This window comes from Schistocerca piceifrons, chromosome 5 (assembly GCF_021461385.2).
Source record: "Schistocerca piceifrons isolate TAMUIC-IGC-003096 chromosome 5, iqSchPice1.1, whole genome shotgun sequence".
In the NCBI taxonomy this organism is placed as follows: domain Eukaryota; kingdom Metazoa; phylum Arthropoda; class Insecta; order Orthoptera; family Acrididae; genus Schistocerca; species Schistocerca piceifrons.
Window position 1 is genome coordinate 470,753,922 of NC_060142.1, and position 19,433 is coordinate 470,773,354.

At 42.8% G+C, this 19,433-nt stretch overlaps 1 protein-coding gene across 2 annotated transcripts in view; it reads left to right on the forward strand.

The window, feature by feature from the left end:
* Window positions 1–19,433, forward strand: part of LOC124798018 (2',5'-phosphodiesterase 12-like) — a 164,143-nt gene that overhangs the window by 123,597 nt on the left and 21,113 nt on the right. For both annotated transcript variants that reach the window (XM_047261219.1, XM_047261220.1), the window contains exon 7: window positions 859–1,010. In XM_047261219.1, coding sequence (XP_047117175.1) covers window positions 859–1,010 — 152 coding nt within the window. The remainder of the gene's footprint in view (window positions 1–858; window positions 1,011–19,433) is intronic.

A 19,433-nucleotide genomic window follows, 5' to 3' on the forward strand; every position in this document is an offset into this window, starting at 1 on the left:
AATGATAGAGGACATACAGAGCTTTACTGATAATCATTTTTCTCACATGCTGTTCCTGAATGGAACAGGGAAGGACAGAAAAGACTGGTAATGGAAGTGCCCTCTGTCACACAACGTAAGTTAGCTTTTAGAGTCTAGATGTAGGTGTCTTTTCCCTTTCAGCTGTCAAATTGTCCCCTATTATCACCTCAACAGTTAAATTTTCTTTGGTATTTCAATGGGATTAAGAAGTGAAATCATAGTATTTTGTGAGGAATACATGTTTTACCTACTGTGGAACATAAATTTGAGACATTCAAACAAAAACAAATGGTCTCACAGTGTGATTACATATAATTCCCTATCTCCTGCATTCACTTCTAATACAAGGTAGTCCTTATTACTAGATGCTTAATGATTATAAATACTGTTTGTAATTAATTCATTTCTGGTCATACATCAAATTTGAATCTCCCTTTTATTTTCAGTCAGAAATATACAGACTTCGGGGAACTGTGCATATCTATAAGTAACTACACTTTGTATAAGAAGACCAGATAGCATTAATGACTCACAGTCTGCAGACATATATGAAGTTATTTTTGAAAGGAGTACTTTGTGTGCTTGAAAATTCATAATAATTTTTGTCCAATTGAGTTACAAACTGCTTATTAAAAGCCCAGCAACATGATCCTTTGAAACTGTTATTTTGTAGGTAGAGGTTATTATAAAAAAATTTCAAACTTGATGTCTAATTGGTAACTGTGGTTACAGTAAGCCAATGTCAATTTTCATTATACATGCTCTGATGTCTGTAATCAGTAATTATTTCTCATATTCAATATTTATTCATTAATAACACATTTTATTGTTTTACAGAAGAAAATAAAGACATAAAAGGCATAAATTTATCACACAATTTCAATTTTGGAAGTGCTTATGGGACACCAGACTTCACAAATTATACCCATGACTTCATTGGTTGTTTAGATTATATATTTCACCAGAAAGACGCTTTACAGATTTTGCAGGTAAGATCATTTATGAATGGTAGTGAAGTCCTAACATGTTGTGAAAGGCTAAATTTTTTTCTTAATAACCTTGTGGTGATATAGAAAGAAAATGATAAAAATATTCCATAGAATCTTCTGAGCAAGATGACATTATAGTAAGTCTTCTAAAATCTTTAGTCTTCCTCTTCTTGTTTTCCACAAATTTTTCATTTCTTTAAAGATACATTGCAAATGCTTCTTTAATCATGTAAGTACAGTTCCCAGAGACATAAGTTAAAGCAATAAATTAATAACGCCTGTTACTGTAAAACACATGAGAAAGGTAGCAAGAACTCATTTCCAGTCTTTTGCATTTCATCTTAGTGCTCTGTTTCTCCTGTGTCTGTACTTGTTTCCCATTGGTTTATCCTTGCTACAGGTATAGTTTTATCACATTTTACTGTAACGTAGCCCACTTTTAGCAGCTAGAATTTAAATTCAGAATACAATAAAATGACTTTTTAATGGGTGATTGATTGTGCACTATTATACTTTGTGATAGCCAGTCTAGAACTTTTAAATAGCTAACAATGTAATAAATAACTTCAGTTGTTGCAGTTATGACTTCTTTTGCACACTATGTGGTTTGTTTGTGGATACAGGAGGGATGAACAGATACCATTCATGAACAGAGAATTCAGATATTAATTTATTTTACATATGATATCAAATGGTAAAAGTAATACATAATTTTTGTTGCTGTAGGGGCAACATAATATAAATGTAGAAAGATATACAGATACAAGACATTTATAAATCTGTGACTCTTCAGTACAATGTCTGTTAAGACATTGGTGACAATGAAAGTCCATAAATGTTATTCAACAGGCAAACACACAAAAAGGAGTCAGTGTATGAATATTCAAACTTAAGTACATCTGCTGTTGGAGCTCTGGAGAGGAGATGCTCGCATCTAATTCACAGCACCATAATCGCTTGTAGAATTGCCCTCATGCCATGGTGGTGGCTCTGGGAAACATGATGGCATTACTAGTGGTGTGCGTATTTGAAAGTGCAGCTGACTGGATAACGGCCAGTACAACAGTTGCCAGCTATTGAAGATAACAGTAACAATGTATTGATCATGACATGCTTGATACTGAACTTGTTTGAAGACAGTATTCGATTGTGTATGGAAATTGAGACAGTTTCCAGACTGTTAGTTATTATGTAGCCCCATGGAATTTTTTAAAGAAGAGGTTTCATCTCTTTACCTTGTATCTCAAAATGTATATAATAATTCAGAGGTTGGCATCACAATCCTCTCAGAAAATCTTTATGCTGTGGACACTTTCTAAGTTATATTCAATTTAGGTCTGGAAACCCATAGTGAAAATGCTGTAATCTTATATCGTTTTTTGTGATAATATTCGGCTCTTGTGGAATTCACAGTCTAGGAGCTGATTTAAAGAAATCACAGTAATTGTCATTTTAAATATTTTTGAACCTCTTATTTGTAGAACATGCTGTGCCATACATAAAAAGATAGTGAAATTTGCGAATTATTTGTTGATCTGAAGCATGCATTACAAATGACAATTTGTTGTTCACCATGACCTGCACCAAAAGTGTTTATTTGCCAGACCAATATTCGGGCATATAGTTGATTATCAGTGACATAAATTGTGCATGCCTTCATCAATAGATGCACCTGTTAGGTGTAAAATCTTTATTTTTATTGTAAATGGTGCAAATCTCTGCAGTATACAGATTATTTCCTGAACTTATTACGTAACTGTAAAATGCTAAACACGGTGAAACTGACCATCTCTTTAACATATGTGTAGACACAATAACTAGACATTTTCTTCTGTCACTTGTGTGTGAAGTGCAGTGTCAATTGACTCAGCCATTCTTCTGGGCCATATCAGACACTTCTGTTGCAGTAAGAAAACAAGTAAATACTGTTAAGTGCAGCTTGTGGTGTACAACAAGACGTCCTTTATCAAATACATACAAGCTGTGGAGCACCCAGTGTACAAGATTCTTCAATAAAGAATGTATGTAATGAGAAATTATTACATTCTAATTGTCATATTTTCCTAATACATGAAATTCCTTAATGAAACATCACAATCACTTCATAATTTAATGAAATTCCTATGAATTTTCAAATGTCTTTGATCTAAACAATTAAAGGTGATATAATTGTACAAAAAGTAATTTTTGTAGTTCAGAATTTTTCTTCCAAAATGTGAATATTAATAAGTCTTTGGTCCTGCCTTGAAGCAAGGAAGGAAGAAAGGAAGATTAGGGCTTAGCACCCCATCAACAATGAGATCATTGAAAATGGAGGAGGGAAATTGATTGTGTCCTTTTCAAAGAAACTGTCTCAAAATTTGGCTTAAGTAATTGAAAGAAACAATAGAAAACCAAAATCTTGGTAGCCAGACAGAGTATGAACTGCTGTCTTCATGAATATGAGTCCAGTATCTTGGCAGCTCCTAAAGCACCATAGTGAAATGCTGATGATTTTATGTTGTGTTAATCGTAAGAGGACTAAATTCCACTTCGTAATTTAACATTGAAATAAGAGAATTGTCAAGACTATTTATTAACATGTGTATGCATCTTAAGCCTGCAAATACAGTTTTTCAGTATTTTTATGTAATAAATAAGGCTGTATATTTGCAGGTAGCCTTTTTTGAAGTCTCCATCTTAGTTAAAAAGTTTTATTATATTTTTGTGAAGCTAATTGTAGTATCTGTGTAATATTAAATAATTCTCCCTCATTCTTTTAGATGATGGCTTGCTGTAGATGGGTATTTTCCAAATCTTACTGGATCACACTTCAGAAATAGGATTTAGTCATTGCAAAAACAAAGTCCATCATTCTCGAAAGGGTGCATTTTTTACCTAAAAGCCAGCCATTCACTGCCAGGGCAAATAATTTTTCTCATTTCCATCATATATTCGTACTTGTTCTGATCCTTTTATAATGTATTTGTTAGTGTACACATACCTCTATGCTTTGTAAATCCCTATTCTCGTCATAGGTCCTCCAACCCATCTGGTTGTGCAAGCTGGCTTGTGCTCATGCCTCAGAAATAACAACCATTTGCTCATGATTTGGAAAGGGCAGGGGAGGGGACGTGAGAAAGAATTGGAACAAAGCAGCAGTGAACAAATAGTTGGCTCACAGTGAATAATGGGAGGGGATAGGAGGGAAGGGAAGGAAGAACTGGAACAACGCAGCTCAGCATGAGAAACATTGTCAACAAATTTATTTTACAGCTGCCAGTGGAGATGTATTGTTCCATGATGCCTAATGAATGAATTTAATACAAAATTTATTTCCTAAAACTGTTGCAGTGATGATAAATGACAATGAAATGAAACTCACATTTCATTTAATTGATGAGGCAAAGAATTGGGACAGCCTAGTACAAAACATGATGTTTGTTGTGATTGGTGCAGCCTTATGATGAATGTCTTTTTTGGTCAAAGTTTAAATCAAAGTCAAAATGTATTTCATGACTATTTTATTCACACATTAAACATAGAAACAATGCATGTCAATGAGTACTACTTATTTTGCTTTTAAAGCATCAATGTCTGTTAACACTTTCTGAGCAGTGCTAAGTGAAAGATAAGCTTTTAAATTGAAGTCTGTCAGTGAGTTTCTGTGATTAGATTTCATTCTCTTGCCTGCAGAGAAAAGTTGCTCACACAGACATGTAGGTCCAGACATATACATAATCATAGCTGCAAACTTATGATGTTGTGGAAATTTATGTTGAGGAACATTTTTTACAGGTCTACAAAACATATTTTATTTTGAAACTTATTACTCAACTTGCTGCCACACTGCAGATCTTTAAGTTCTAACTTTAACAATGTTATGAAAACAATAGTTGCAACTCACCATATAGCAGAGATGCTAAGCCACAGGTGGGCACAATAAAAAGACTGTCAGAAAGAGAGCTTTTGGCCAACAAGGTCTTTATCGAAAATAGACAACATACACACACTCATGCAAATGCAACTGACACACATATGACCACTGCCTCTGGCAGCTGAATCCAGACTATGAGTTCTAACTTTAGTTGGGCATCCTGCACTGGTGCTTTATGAATTGATTTTTGTGTGTCTGACCCTGACTTTGAAGTTCCCAACCTGGTCACAATGCTACTTTTCATCTACTTTAAAACAGTTACTCTCCACTTTAAACACTTTGCCATTAAAAATACATGCTTGCATTTCAAACCATGGAGACCTTAACATACTGTCACTACTCTGAAGACAATACAAAGTCTGCAGTTCCCTTGCTTACATAATGATGTCCGACAGTCACATTGTACTGCGAGTGCTCACTGCTCAGGTGGCAAGTGACCATGAGTGCTCGAGCTCACGTAGCCATCTCCTGAACAGGCCTGCTCTAACCTCCTGTTTTCTTACTGGTCTCCGTCTATCTAGCTCCCTCCTCCACATTTCCCTGCCCTCTGGTGGGGTATTGTGTCATAATAATAATAATAATAATAATAGTTATTATTATTATTATTATTATTATTATACTATAGCAATCTTTATTTGTCCATAATGGCTTTACAGTAATGAACGTCACCAGTTTCTACACATTTACTAAAATATCACGTCATACATATAAATAATATATACACCAAGTAGCACATTATATACTGTTATATAAACATTTACCCATTAATATACTGAGGTATACAAAGCTAGAATTAATTTCTTGTAATTTGGGTCCACATCTCCTACAAAATTTTCAAATGAAGTCATCTTACTTTCAGCTGTTAGTTTTTTGATTACGATTGCAATTTTGGTATTGTGCCATTTTCAAGTACCTACAAAACATAATACAACATAATGAGAACAATGTAAAGTGGGAATAACAGTACGTACAGCCAATTTCTGTAGCTTGTTGACATTCGTATATTTACAAGATTTTGACATATAGGTTTACAGGTTTACATCTCTCCTGCTGTGGTCCCAACTCCACACCTGTCCTCTTGCCACCCACTTCCTCTCTCTCTCTCTCTCTCTCTCTCTCTCTCTCTCTCTCTCTCTCTCTCTCTCTCACACACACACACACACACACACACACACACACACACACAGAAAAGTCACCCAGAACCCTGGGTCAGGGGAGACTTACTGGACAGGATGAGAAGGAAAGAGTGATTGTTTGGGACTGCACTGGTCAAGATTTGAAAACCTGAGAGCTTAAAGGTGGAAGACAGAGTAATATTCAAGATGGAAATTACTACTGAAACATCTCGCATGAGTTAACAAGAGTGAAAAGCTAAATGCATTGTATGTAACACAGATGGGAGGCAGGATGGTGAAAAGTAGAAAAGTCAGAAAATGGAAGCAGAAAACTAAAATGGAGTGAAGAAAGGAGTAGTTACTGTGAAGAAATGATGAGATGAAAGGAATTAACACAAATTAAGGCCAGGTGGGTAGTGAGAACAAAGGACATGTTGTAGTGCTATTTCCCACCTGCGGAGTTCTGAGAAACGTGTCTGGAGGAAGAGTCCAGATGGCGCGTGTGGTGAAACAGGCACTGATGTCACAAATGTCATGCTGTACATCATGCTCTGCAACAGGATATTGCGTGTTGCCTGTATACACACTCTGCCTATCCCCATTCATCCTGACCGATAACTGGGTGGTAGTCTGGGTAGGAGCAACATGGTAGGGAGATGGGTTCAGAAGGAGCATGGGGTCTGGCAAGGATATTTCAGAGATTGGGATGGCAACGAAAAGCTATTCTGGGTGTGGTGGGAAAAATCTCACACAGAATGAATCTCATTTCAGGGCATGATTTTAGGAAGTCACAGTCTTGTCAAAGTAGCTGATTGATACATTCAAGACCAGGATTATACTAGGTGACAAGTGATGTTTGCCTCAAGGCAAACGTATTTCTTCAGATGAGATTCTTTCCAGCAATACACCACCACTCTCACTTCAGCCTTCACTAGGCATAATTATCCCAACAGCCTAGTTCAAAAGCAGATTTCCTGGCTGATCACATCCAAAAAACAACTTTGGAGCACAGCACTTGTCACCCAGTATTATTCTGGTCTAGAATGTATCAATCAGCTACTTCGACAAGGCCATGACTTTCTAAAATCATGCCCTGAAATGAGATCCAGTCTGTCTGAGATTTTGCACACCCCAGCCAGAATAGCTTTTTGTCACCCTCCCAATTCCCGCAATATTCTTGTCAGATCCTCTGCTCCTTCTGCACCCACCTCCCTACCCTGTGGCTCCTACCCCTGTGACCATCCCCACTGCAAGACTTGACCTATGACCATTCTACCACCACCTATTCTAGACCTGTAACTGCCCAAACATATACTATCAAAAGGAGAGCCACCTGTGAAACTACATGTCATATAACAGCTGTTATGTAAACACAGTTCAGCATTTTACATCAGCATGATTACAGCCCAGTTATCATTCAGAATGAATTGACATAGACAGAGTGTGTGTACAGGCAACACACAATATCCTGTTGCAGAGGATGCTGTACAACATGACATTCATGACCTCAGCACCTTTCACAACACGTGCCGTCTGGATTCTTCCCCCACACACCAGTTTCTCAGAACTCTGCAAGTGGGAACTAGCACTACAACATGTTCTTGGTTCTCGCCACCCACCTGGCCTTAATTTACATTAATTCCTTCTGTACCAGCATTTCTTCACAGTAACTTCTCCTTTCTTCACTCCATTTTAGTTTTCTACACCTCCCATTTTCTGACTTTTCTATTTTTCACTGTCTTGCCTCCCATCTGTGTTATAAAAAAGCACTTAGCTTTTCACTCTTATTAACTCGTGCACGATGTTTTAGTAGTAATCTCTGCCTTGTATATTACCCTATCTTCCACCTTTAAGTGCTCAAGTTTTCAAATCTTGTCCAGTACAGTCCCCAACAATTGGTCTTTCCTTCTCATCCGACCCAGCACGTTTCCTCTGACCCGGGGTTCTGGGTGACTTTTCCGAACTATACCTCTTTCCCTAAACCTCTCCAGCACTTCTCATTCACCATCTTCCTTCCCCTTCAACTCTTCTGCCAGAAGGAGGAGCCACTGGCTCTGAAAGCTTGTAAATGTTAAATGCTTTTTGTGTGTTTTGTGTGTGTGTGTGTGTTTGTGTGTGTGTTCCCCTGTCACCACTTGGTTAGTAGATGTTTTATCTATCAATTTCCATTATATTACCAATAATTGATTACTATTGTTGCCCCTTATCCCTCCCTCTCTCTGCTCACTGTTCAACCCCCCATCACATCAAGACAAACTGTCCACTGTTAATCCTATGTGGTCTGCAGTATCGGGTGAAAGAGTTCTTATAAGGGTTGTTCATTCATTGGTGTCAAGTTTGTAAAACTGTTGCATTTGTGCCTTCTGTGTTTATAAATTTTGATGCCAGTGAATACATAAGTCTTAGAAATATTATTTGTAAAAATTCTGAGAAGAGCTGATACATCTGCCATTTACAGCTGACTGTTTCAGCACTAAAGTCAAAAGTGGTGCAAAAGTCTACCTTTCAGAATGTTTGAGAATAGCAATACAATATACAGTTCACTTTAGTTTGGAGTGCTGTTGATTATAAAGTACTAAAACTAAACTAAACTCCTCCCAAACAGGCCATGAAGGCCCAATGGTACCAACTGGCTGTCTTGTCATCCTCAGCCCAAGCATCACTGGATGCAGATATGGAGGGGCATGTAGTCAGCACACCGCTCTCCCAGCCATATGTCAGTTTCCAAGACCGGAGCCACTACTTCTCAATCAAGTAGCTCCTCAGCTTGCCTCACAGAGGTTAAGTGCACCCCGATTGCCAACAGCGCTTGGCAGACCGGATGGTAACTCATCCAAGTGCTAGCCCAGCCCGACAGCTCTTAACTTTGGTGATCTGACAGGAACCAGTGTTACCATTGCGGCAAGGCCGTTGGCCTGGTTATAAAGTTATGGGTGATTGTAATTAATGTTCTAGTTTCAAAACACTGTAAACAAAGCACCACTGCTCAGAATGATGTCAAATTGGAACAGTATATTATTTAAGAAGGAGGTAACATTATGGGGAAAAAGACTTTTGCCATTAGATAGCACTGTAAGTGGCAGAATATGCAAAATAAAAGATGTGGAGTACAGAGCTGTTCTTTAGTTTGCATCTGAGCAACTCGTCTTGACTGTCCCAATGCAGGATCATGCACTGCCGGTAAAGCTGTTTTACAAGGACTGTGACTGTACACCAATAGCTCTGCAGAAGCTCCATACACTCAAGAATATGAAAAAAGGCACGAGTCCGATGTCTACCATGAATCTGGAGGAAATGAGTAAGAAATTCGAAAAGACAAGTTCTTTTGAAGTGCAAGGTGGTAGAGAAAGAAAAATAATTGATCAGACGTCAGTAGATGATGTGGCCACAGCATTGCAGGAGGGTTCAGGTGGTGGTGTGCAATCATACAGTGCATGTGTAGTTGCCCAAACTTTGGGCATGCCTGGGTGTGCTGTGTGTAAAATTCTACAAAAATCCTGCATTGCTGTCCATACAAAATTACCCATGTTCAGGAGTTGCTTCATGTTGATTTGCCAGTAAAAGAAACATTTGCTCTAGAATTTCGCTGTCATATGGAAGTGAACAGCAAATGACCAGGGAACATTCTGTGGGCAGACGAAGCCCATTTCCATATCTGTAGACAAGCCAGTACACAGAATTAGAGATGATTATTATTATTATTATTATTATTATTAATTTTTTATCATTGTTTCAACCCTTAAACAGCAAGGATGTTTACTTAGGATAATTTTTATGCAAGGTGACACTCCTGTGCACACTTCACAGCCAGGGAAGCAGCTTTTGCAGAGGCATTGGGGAAATGCCAGAATTTTCAACCAGCTTTTCTCTGCAGCCTGGCCATCCAGTTCACCTGATCTTAATCCGTGTTATTTTGGCTGTGGGGTTATCTTAAAGATGCTGTGTTCAGTGCTCCAATTACAAATGTGAAGGCGCAAATTCTGTAATGCATTTTGAACGTGACTCCCTGAGACTCTCCTATTTCACCTACATCTCATTTACCTCTACGTGGATACTCTGCAAATCACACTCAAGGCCCTCGCAGATGGTTTATCGAACCACCTTCACAATAATTCTCTATTATTCCACTCTCAAAAGCACTCAGGGAAAATGAACACCTATATCTTTCCATGGGAGCTCTGATTTTCCATATTTCATTATGATGATAGTTTCTTCCTATGTAGGTTGGCGTCAACAAAATATTTTTGCATTGGGGGGAGGAAGTTGCTGATTGAAATTTTTGTGAGAAGATCCTGTCGCAATGAGAAACATATTTGTTATAATGTTGTCCACCCCAAATCCTGTATCATGTCTGTGACACTCTCTTCCATATTTCTCCATTGTTTGTGGAACACAATGTTTCTCAATTTTGACTTGTGGCAGAAAATGGTGGACAACATATTGAACATGTGTCATGCCATCTCAGTTGCTTTTTTATGTAGTTTTTGGCCACAGGACAATTAAAAACTGCTTTCTCTCATTTAATGTGGTACAACCTTGTTGCGGCAGATGGGATCACTTCACTACTGTTGAATGCCAAACTGGTGCAGTCATGTAGATTGCGCAGTATGATTGGTTTAATGAGCAACTCACACCATAGCTGCCATACTAGGATTGATTTGTCATTTGTAACTGAATCAATTTACATTAAGATACTTACTGTGCCATCTAGTGGAAAATGTTCGTTAAATTTTGTTTTGTTTCCACAACATTTTTTTTCCTTGTTTGATAATATTTTGCCCCCAGGGGCTCAGCATTCATTTGCTGAGTACGGGCTTGGCAACCCCGGGGTTCTGAGCTGGGGACTGGTCAGCACCGCCAGTCTCCTGTCACCGTAACCCCCAGACATGCTTCAGCGACCACCGTATGGCGCGGCGGTGGAATGTTGTGTGCTTTGGGGAATGGTAATCTTGGCTTGACCACCTGGATTAAGAGGAAGGTCAACCTCTATAAAAAACCCTCAATCTTACAGTGTGCTGCGCGCCTATAAGATGCATGGCTGTTGTGGTGGAACAGTCGCAAGTGGGCAACCTCTGGGGCACCTGCCGCACCCCAGTTCTACAAGGCTTACTCAGGCACGCTGGGCTCTGTCTGAGCAGACTTTTAGTTCCCTAGCTGCTCGTGGGATCGCAATGGACCCTTCGACCTCTACGTTTCCCCCTACCAGTGGATTGGGTGGGCCACTGGTAGGAAAACACACCCCATCGAAAAAGTGACTTCGTGCTGCGGGTCCTCCAGCGCCTGGTGTTACTAGAGATTTATCAGACTGTCGTAACAGAGCACATGCTGATAACCAGAATGTGCTTTTGATTGTCAAATGGAAGGAGGGTAGCTTTGAGAGGGTTTCTCCCTTTTACATCCACAAGGGTCTTGTGGGAATTGCAGGAACACTGAAATCTGTGAAGCAACTGCACAATGGGACTCTGTTAGTTGAGACTTCTAGTTCCTGTCAAGTCGCTTCTCTTCGGAAAGCAACCTGTCTCGGAGGGTACGCCATCGAGACTGAACTCCACTCCACTTTGAACTATAGTAAGGGTGTTGTGACATGTAGGGACTTGGTGGATATCCCCAAAGACGAGTTGAAATCTGAGTGGGCTGACGAAGGTATTGTTGACGTCCAGCATATTGTGAAACGGGTCGAAGGGGACCTAGTAAAATCCGACTCGTTTATTCTCATGTTCAGTTGCCCGAGACTCCCAGAGCATGTTAAAGCGGGTTTCTTATGTTTGCCAGTACGGCCATATTTCCCCAACCCAATGCGCTGTTTTAAATGTCAGCGCTTTGGGCATACTATGTTGGAGTGCAATGGGATAGCCACTTGTGGTAAATGTGGTCAGCCTGCCCATGAAGGAGCCGATTGTTCATCGCCTGTGAAGTGCGTGAATTGCTCTGGGAGTCACCCTGTCTGGAGCCGGGTCTGCCCCATCTATCTCGAGGAACGGAAGATACAGGAGATCAAAACATCTAAGGGCATCCCCTATGGTGAGGCCAAGAAGCTCTTTAAGGCCATGCAGCCTCCCGTGTTTACAACATCTTTCGCTTCCGCTCTGCAGAAACCGGTACAGTTGGCCACTGTTGCTACACAAACGGAGGTTGCTAGTGTCAGCACTAATACCTGCGTTTGCCAGTGCCCTTGTGTTGCTGCGGCTGTTTTGCAACCTGCAGCTCTCCCCACAACATCGGACAAGGCCATGGTTGCTGACATTGGGGTACTTCCTGCCCCTCCCCATATGGCGCCTTCTGCCCAAGTGAGTAAAGCTCCAACTGTTGACAAGGTTCTGCATTCTAAGCCCCCCAAGACAAAGACGCCGAAGGTGAAGCTTTTGCCACCTGACGAGACTAGTCAGGGTCAGTTCGATGATGAGGCCATCATACTGTCTGACATCTCCCTTGGGCCGCCATCGGAGCTAATGGACATTGATGTCGACCGGGGGCGATCTTCTCACCCCAGGAATAAACCTCCGGCCAGCACGGGCTCTCCTCCAAAGCACAGAGGCAGGGTGAAAGTTCAGCCACCCTGATCACTGGCTCCCATATTGTAGTGGATTACAGGCTCTCCTCCAAAGCACAGAGGCAGGGTGAAAGTTCAGCCACCCTGATCACTGGCTCCCATATTGTAGTGGAGTACGGGCTCTCCTCCAAAGCACAGAGGCAGGGTGAAAGTTCAGCCACCCTGATCACTGGCTCCCATATTATAGTGGAACCTGAATGGGTTCAGGACACATGTGGCCGAATTGCAACTCCTTGTACGAGAGTGCCCCTTGTTCTTATGTCTCCAAGAGACACATTTTCGGGCCACTAATGCTCCTTCTTTACGGGGCTACACCATGTATCATAAAGATGATCTGATGGGGGAAAGGGCAAAGGGTGGTGTTGTGGTTTTTGTCCGTGACATGCACCACTCATCTGAGCTCCCTCTCGTTACGGACTTGCAAGCAGTTGCAGTTGACCTTCTTGTGGGGCAGAGGCTCACAATCTGTTCCGTTTACTTACTGCCTCAGGATGCAATAGACTCTGAGGCTCTCACAGACCTTATTAGCCAACTCCCCTGCCCATTTCTCCTTCTGGGGGCTCTACGACTACTTGCGCCTCATGACATCCAAAGAACTGTGCATCCTCAACTCTGGTGCTCCCACTCATTTCTGTACTGCTTCTGGGTCGTCGTCAGCTATTGACCTTTCGTTTTGTTCTCCAGCACTCACGGATTCTGCTCTGTGGGAGGTTGCTGCTGACCTCCATTCTAGTGACCACTTCCCCCTTTGGATTCGCCTCCTGGATGAGGCTGTGGCATTATCAGTGCCGCCCAGGTGGCACCTCTGCAGAGTTGACTGGACACTTTTCAGCCATCTGGCTGTTTTGGAACACCGTGCCAGCATCCACAAATGGGTCGACCATGTTACAGCCCTGATCTCCCATGCTGCTGAATTGTCGATCCCACGGTCCTCAGGTCATCCCAAGAGGCGTCCTGTCCCTTTGTGGACCACTGAGTGCCGCTCAGCCATCCGAGCCCGCCGTGCAGCTCTGTGCCGCTTCAAGTGCCGTCCCTCAGCTGACAATCTTGCGGCCTTTTGGGTGGCAAGGGCCAAGGCGTGGCGAGTGATTAAAGAGAGCAAACGACGGTCATGGCAATCGTTCTTGAACTCCATCTCCCGCTCCACTAGTACTATGAAAGTATGGGAAGCCATCAGGAGGATTTCCGGGAAACGCAGCCAACTACCTGTCACGGCATTGCTGCATCAGGCATGTCTCCTCACGACGCCAAAAGACATTGCCCAGACACTGGCCATGCATTTTGCGGAATCTACAGCCACTATTAACTGTGATCCAGATTCCTGCCGCTACCGCACTGCCATCGAGAGGGGTCACTTGGACTTCCGGTCTCCAAATTCTGAACCCTACAACTGCCCCTTCACAATGTGGGAACTGGATTCGGTGCTGTCAGTGGCTCATGATACTGCGCCCGGTCATGATCAAATCCGGTGCAGCATGCTGCAGCACTTGTTGCTGCCATCCAAGGAAGTTCCCCTGAATTGTTTTAATATGATATGGTTATCCGGCATTTTCTCTGATTCATGGAGGGAGGCGATTTTGATTCCCCTCCTCAAACTGGGGAAGGACCAAATGCATCCCAGTAGTTATCGGAGTATTGCTTTGACGAGCTGTGTCAGGAATACGTTGGAACACATGGCCAGTCGTCGCCTGGTTTGGCTGCTCGAGACCAGGCAGCTTCTTAGCCACTCTCAGTGTGGCTTTCGGAGATGTCGTTCAACTATAGACAACTTGACCCTGCTTGAGGCTGCCATCCAGCAGACCTTCCTACGTAACCAGCATTGTCTAGGTGTATTCTTTGACATTAATAAGGCGTACAACACTACTTGGTGCCGCCTTATCCTCAATCAACTCCATCAGTGGGGCTTTCGTGGCCATCTCCCCTTCTTCATTTGGTCCTTTCTTTCTCATCGCCTCTTTCGATATCGGGTTGGTAATGTGCTATCTGATTTGTACGTGCAGGAGAATGGTGTTCCTCAGGGAAGCGTTTTAAGTGTCACCCTCTTTGCCGTCGCCATTAACAGTATCACGTCCACTATCCGGAGTCCTGCCCAGTGCTCCTTGTTTGTGGACGATTTTGCTGTTTTCTGTTCTTCCTCTGGTCTTGTCACTGCTAGTTGGCAGTTGCAGCTTACAATAAAGTGATTAGAGGCATGGACTGCAAAGACGGGTCTTACCTTTTCTGTAGACAAATGTGTGTGTGTTCATTTTAATCGTTCTTGACGTCTTTTTACCTCCCCTGAATTGCGTCTGAGGGACACCATTCTTCCTTTTAGCGACACTGTGAGGATCCTGGGCCTCACTTTTGATTACAAGTTGTGGTGGTTGCCGCACCTTAAAGACCTCAAGGTGCGGGCTCTGAAGGCACTGAATATTTTGAAGTGTCTGAGCCATCGGTCCTGGGGAGGAGATCGGGCACATCTGCTGCAGTTTTATAGGGCTTTCATCCGGTCGCGTCTTAACTATGGGTGCACCGTGCATGGGTCAGCGAGGCCTTCGTATCTGAAGATTCACCATGAGGGTATCAGGCTGGCCACTGGTGCCTTCCATACCAGTCCCATCCCCAGCCTGTGTGCTGAGGCAGGGGAACCGCCGCTCGCCATCCAGCGGAAACTCCTCATGGTGCGACGGGTGTGTCAGTTCTTTGCCTGCCTTACCTCCCCTGCGTACCCTACCGTTGACCGACCACCTATGGAACGTCTCTTTTTCCAGTCGTCTCAGGGCAACGAGACCATTTGGGATTTGTGCCAAGCATTTGTTTGAGTCCGTTGGTGTGGAGCGTGTGGCACCCCAACTCCAGGGTTTTACCCGCCTGCCTCCCTGGTTGCTCCAGGGGCCCAGCGTCCTTTTAGACTTGTCAGAGTACCGGAGGAGCTGCACTTCTGCGTTTGTTTTTACCTCCTTATTTTACGATATTTTAAACCAGCATCCCGACCATGTACCAGTATTTACAGATGGCTCTAAACAGGGGGACTCTGTTGGTTGTGCTGTTGTTTTTCCTGATCGAGTCATCAAGTTACGGCTTCTTGCGGCGTTTACCATCTTTGATGCTGAATTGTTTGCGATCTTGCGGGCATTGGAGCAAATGAGATGTGTTCCCAGTCTTAAGTTTCTCATCTGTTCTGACTCCCTGAGTGCCCTTCAGACCATGCAACACTTGTACCCAACGGATACGATCGTCCAGAACATCCATGATGCCCTACTGCACCTGCAACGGCAGGAGAAGAAGGTTTCTTTCTGCTGGGTGCCGGGGCACGTGGGTATCAGGGGAAATGAACTGGCGGATGTGGCTGCCAAAGATGCATGTTCCCTCCCTCACGTTGTTGAATGTGCCGTCCCCCTCCATGCTGTTACCTCCCTATTGCATTTTCATGTTATGCGTCAATGGGAAGAGGAGTGGCTGGCAGTCGGTGAAAATAAGCTGCGCCTGGTCAAGGCCACCACACGGGCATGGCGTACGTCCTACCAGTCATGCAGGCGGGATGAGGTTCTCCTCACTTGCCTCCGCATCGGGCACAGTCCCTTAACGCATGGTTTTTTACTCCGGCGGGAGGACCGCCCAACCTGCAGTGCTTGTGGCGTCCAGATTACTGTCTGCCACATTTTACTTGACTGTCTTTTATTCTCTGACCAGAGGGCGGTGGTTTCCTTTCCACCGGATTTGCCCTCTATTTTGCAAGACAACGCAACGACTGTGGTTAAGATCGTACAGTTTTGTGTCCTGTCCAATTTGTTGCCTCGGATTTTAGGGAGAGGATTTTAATGTGCTGCTGGGTGACTGGCTCACCCAGGTTTTAGGTTAGAGGTCCACCAGTCATGATTACGTACTTGTTTCACTTCGATTTCTGTTCTCTTTTCCTTGTGTTTCCTTTCCTTTTTCAGTGCATTTCTCCTCCTCTTGTTTTGCCTCTGTATGCGAGGATTTGAAACTGCATCAGGTCTGTGTCTTTTAGCTGTTCTCCTTGTTCGCTGTCCGTCTTCGTCCCTTCATTGAATGTGTTCCTGTTTCTATGCATTTGGGCAATGATGACCATGCTGTTTAGCGCCCGAAAACCTCAAACCACACACACACGATAATATTTTGTTCAAATTTGGCATCATTTTGAGCAGCGGTTCTTTTTTTAGAGTATTTTTAAATCAGAACTTTAATTATAACCATCTTGTATTTTCCAAGTTTTCAAGGGTTTCTATTTACTGAGAAATTGTTTGGTGTTTTGATAAAATGTGTTTAGTCTGTAAATCAATCTTGGTTATGCTAGATGGAGAATGCTTTTGGATACTGCTGTTTGATATTATTGGTAAGTCAGTGCATGCTGACATAAACATTTTAAATACTCCTTACTTCAGTGGCTTTGCTGCATAATGTCCCAAAGAAATATGTGTTTCTGTCCTGATGTTTTTCTGAGCTATAACATTAATGCTATTCTGATGTGTTGGGTTATGTGCTTGTGATACGTGCCTCTTTGTCCTTTTGCAGAACTTCATAGGCAGGCTGATTGAAAATGAATATAGCTTTTACAAATGGGTATAACTATTTAATGCATAAAGATACTTCGAAAAGTTCAGGAATGAAAAAGAAAGTTCAGAACTTGTTGTTATATATAATAGTGGGAAACATTCCACGTGGGAAAAATATATCTAAAAACAAAGATGATGTAACTTACCAAACGAAAGCGTTGGTATGTGGATAGGGACACTAACAAACACAAACACACAAACAAAATTCAAGCTTTCGCAACCCACGGTTGCTTCATCAGGAAAGAGGGAAGGAGAGGGAAAAACAAAAGGATGTGGGTTTTGAGGGAGAGGGCAAGAAGTCATTCCAAACCCGGGAGCGGAAAGACTTACCTCAGGGGGGAAAAGGGACAGGTATACACTCATACACTCGCGCGCGCGCACACACACACACACACACACACACACACACACATCCATCCGCACATATACAGACACAAGCAGACAACCGTGGGTTGCGAAAGCTTGAATTTTGTGTGTGTGTGTGTGTGTGTGTGTGTGTGTGTGTGTGTGTGTTTGTGTGTGTTTGTTAGTGTCCCAATCAACATACCAATAGGTCGATAGACATACAAACAAACACAAACATACACACAAAATTCAAGCTTTCGCGACCAACGGTTGCTTCATCAGGAAAGAGGGAAGGAGAGGGAAAGACGAAAGGATGTGGGTTTTAAGGGAGAGGGTAAGGAGTCATTCCAATCCCGGGAGCGGAAAGACTTACCTTAGGGGGAAAAAGGGACAGGTATACACTCGCACACACACACACACACACACACACACACACACACACACACACACATCCATCCGCACATACACAGACACAAGCAGACATTTGTAAAGGCAAAGAGCTTGGGCAGAGATGTCAGTTGAGGCAGAAGTACAGAGGCAAAGATGTTGTTGAAAGACAGGTGAGGTATGAGCGGCGGCAACTTGAAATTAGCGGAGGTTGAGGCCTGGCGGATAATGAGAAGAGAGGATATACTGAAGGGCAAGTTCCCATCTCTGGAGTTCTGACAGGTTGGTGTTAGTGGGAAGTATCCACATAATCCGGACGGTGTAACACTGTGCCAAGATGTGCTGGCCGTGCACCAAGGCATGTTTAGCCACAGGGTGATCCTCATTACCAACAAACACTGTCTGCCTGTGTCCATTCATGCGAATGGACAGTTTGTTGCTGGTCATTCCCACATAGAAAGCTTCACAGTGTAGGCAGGTCAGTTGGTAAATCATGTGGGTGCTTTCACACGTGGCTCTGCCTTTGATCTCGTACACCTTCCGGGTTACAGGACTGGAGTAAGTGGTGGTGGGAGGGTGCATGGGACAGGTGTTACACCGGGGGCAGTTACAAGGGTAGGAGCCAGAGGGTAGGGAAGGTGGTTTGAGGATTTCATAGGGATGAACTAAGAGGTTACGAAGGTTAGGTGGACGGCAGAAAGACATTCTTGGTGGAGTGGGGAGGATTTCATGAAGGATGGATCTCATTGCAGGGCAGGATTTGAGGAATTCCTAACCCTGCTGGAGAGCCACATTCAGAGTCTGATCCAGTCCCGGAAAGTATCCTGTCACAAGTGGGGCACTTTTGTGGTTCTTCTGTGGGAGGTTCTGGGTTTGAGGGGATGAGGAAGTGACTCTGGTTATTTGCTTCTGTACCAGGTCGGGAGGGTAGTTGCGGGATGCAAAAGCTGCTTTCAGGTTGTTGGTGTAATGGTTCAGGGATTCCGGACTGGAGCAGATTCATTTGCCACGAAGACCTAGACTGTAGGGAAGGGACCGTTTGATGTGAAATGGGTGGCAGCTGTTCCGCACATCCAGGGCCTCGCTGCGAGTGTATACCTGTTCCTTTTTCCCCCCAAGGTAAGTCTTTCCGCTCCTGGGATTGGAATGACTCCTTACCCTCTCCCTTAAAACCCACATCCTCTCGTCTTTCCCTCTCCTTCCCTCTTTCCTGATGAAGCAACCGTGAGTTGCGAAAGGTTGAAATTTTTGTGTGTGCTTGTGTTTGTTATTGTTTCTATCAATGTACCAACGCTTTCATTCGGTAAGTTACAGAATCTTCATTTCTATTATTTACCCCATTCCCTTAAATGGCACAACATGTATATACTATATAATAGATTTATTTATTCCTATTCAAGGATTTGTCTATGGTATAGAAGGAGCTGTCAAGGAGGTATGATTTCAATTTATTTTTGAAGCTATTACTGCTATCTGTCAGACTTTTTATTTTATCTGGTAATTTGTCAAAAAATTTTATAGCAGCATATTTTACCCCATTCTGTGGCAAAGATA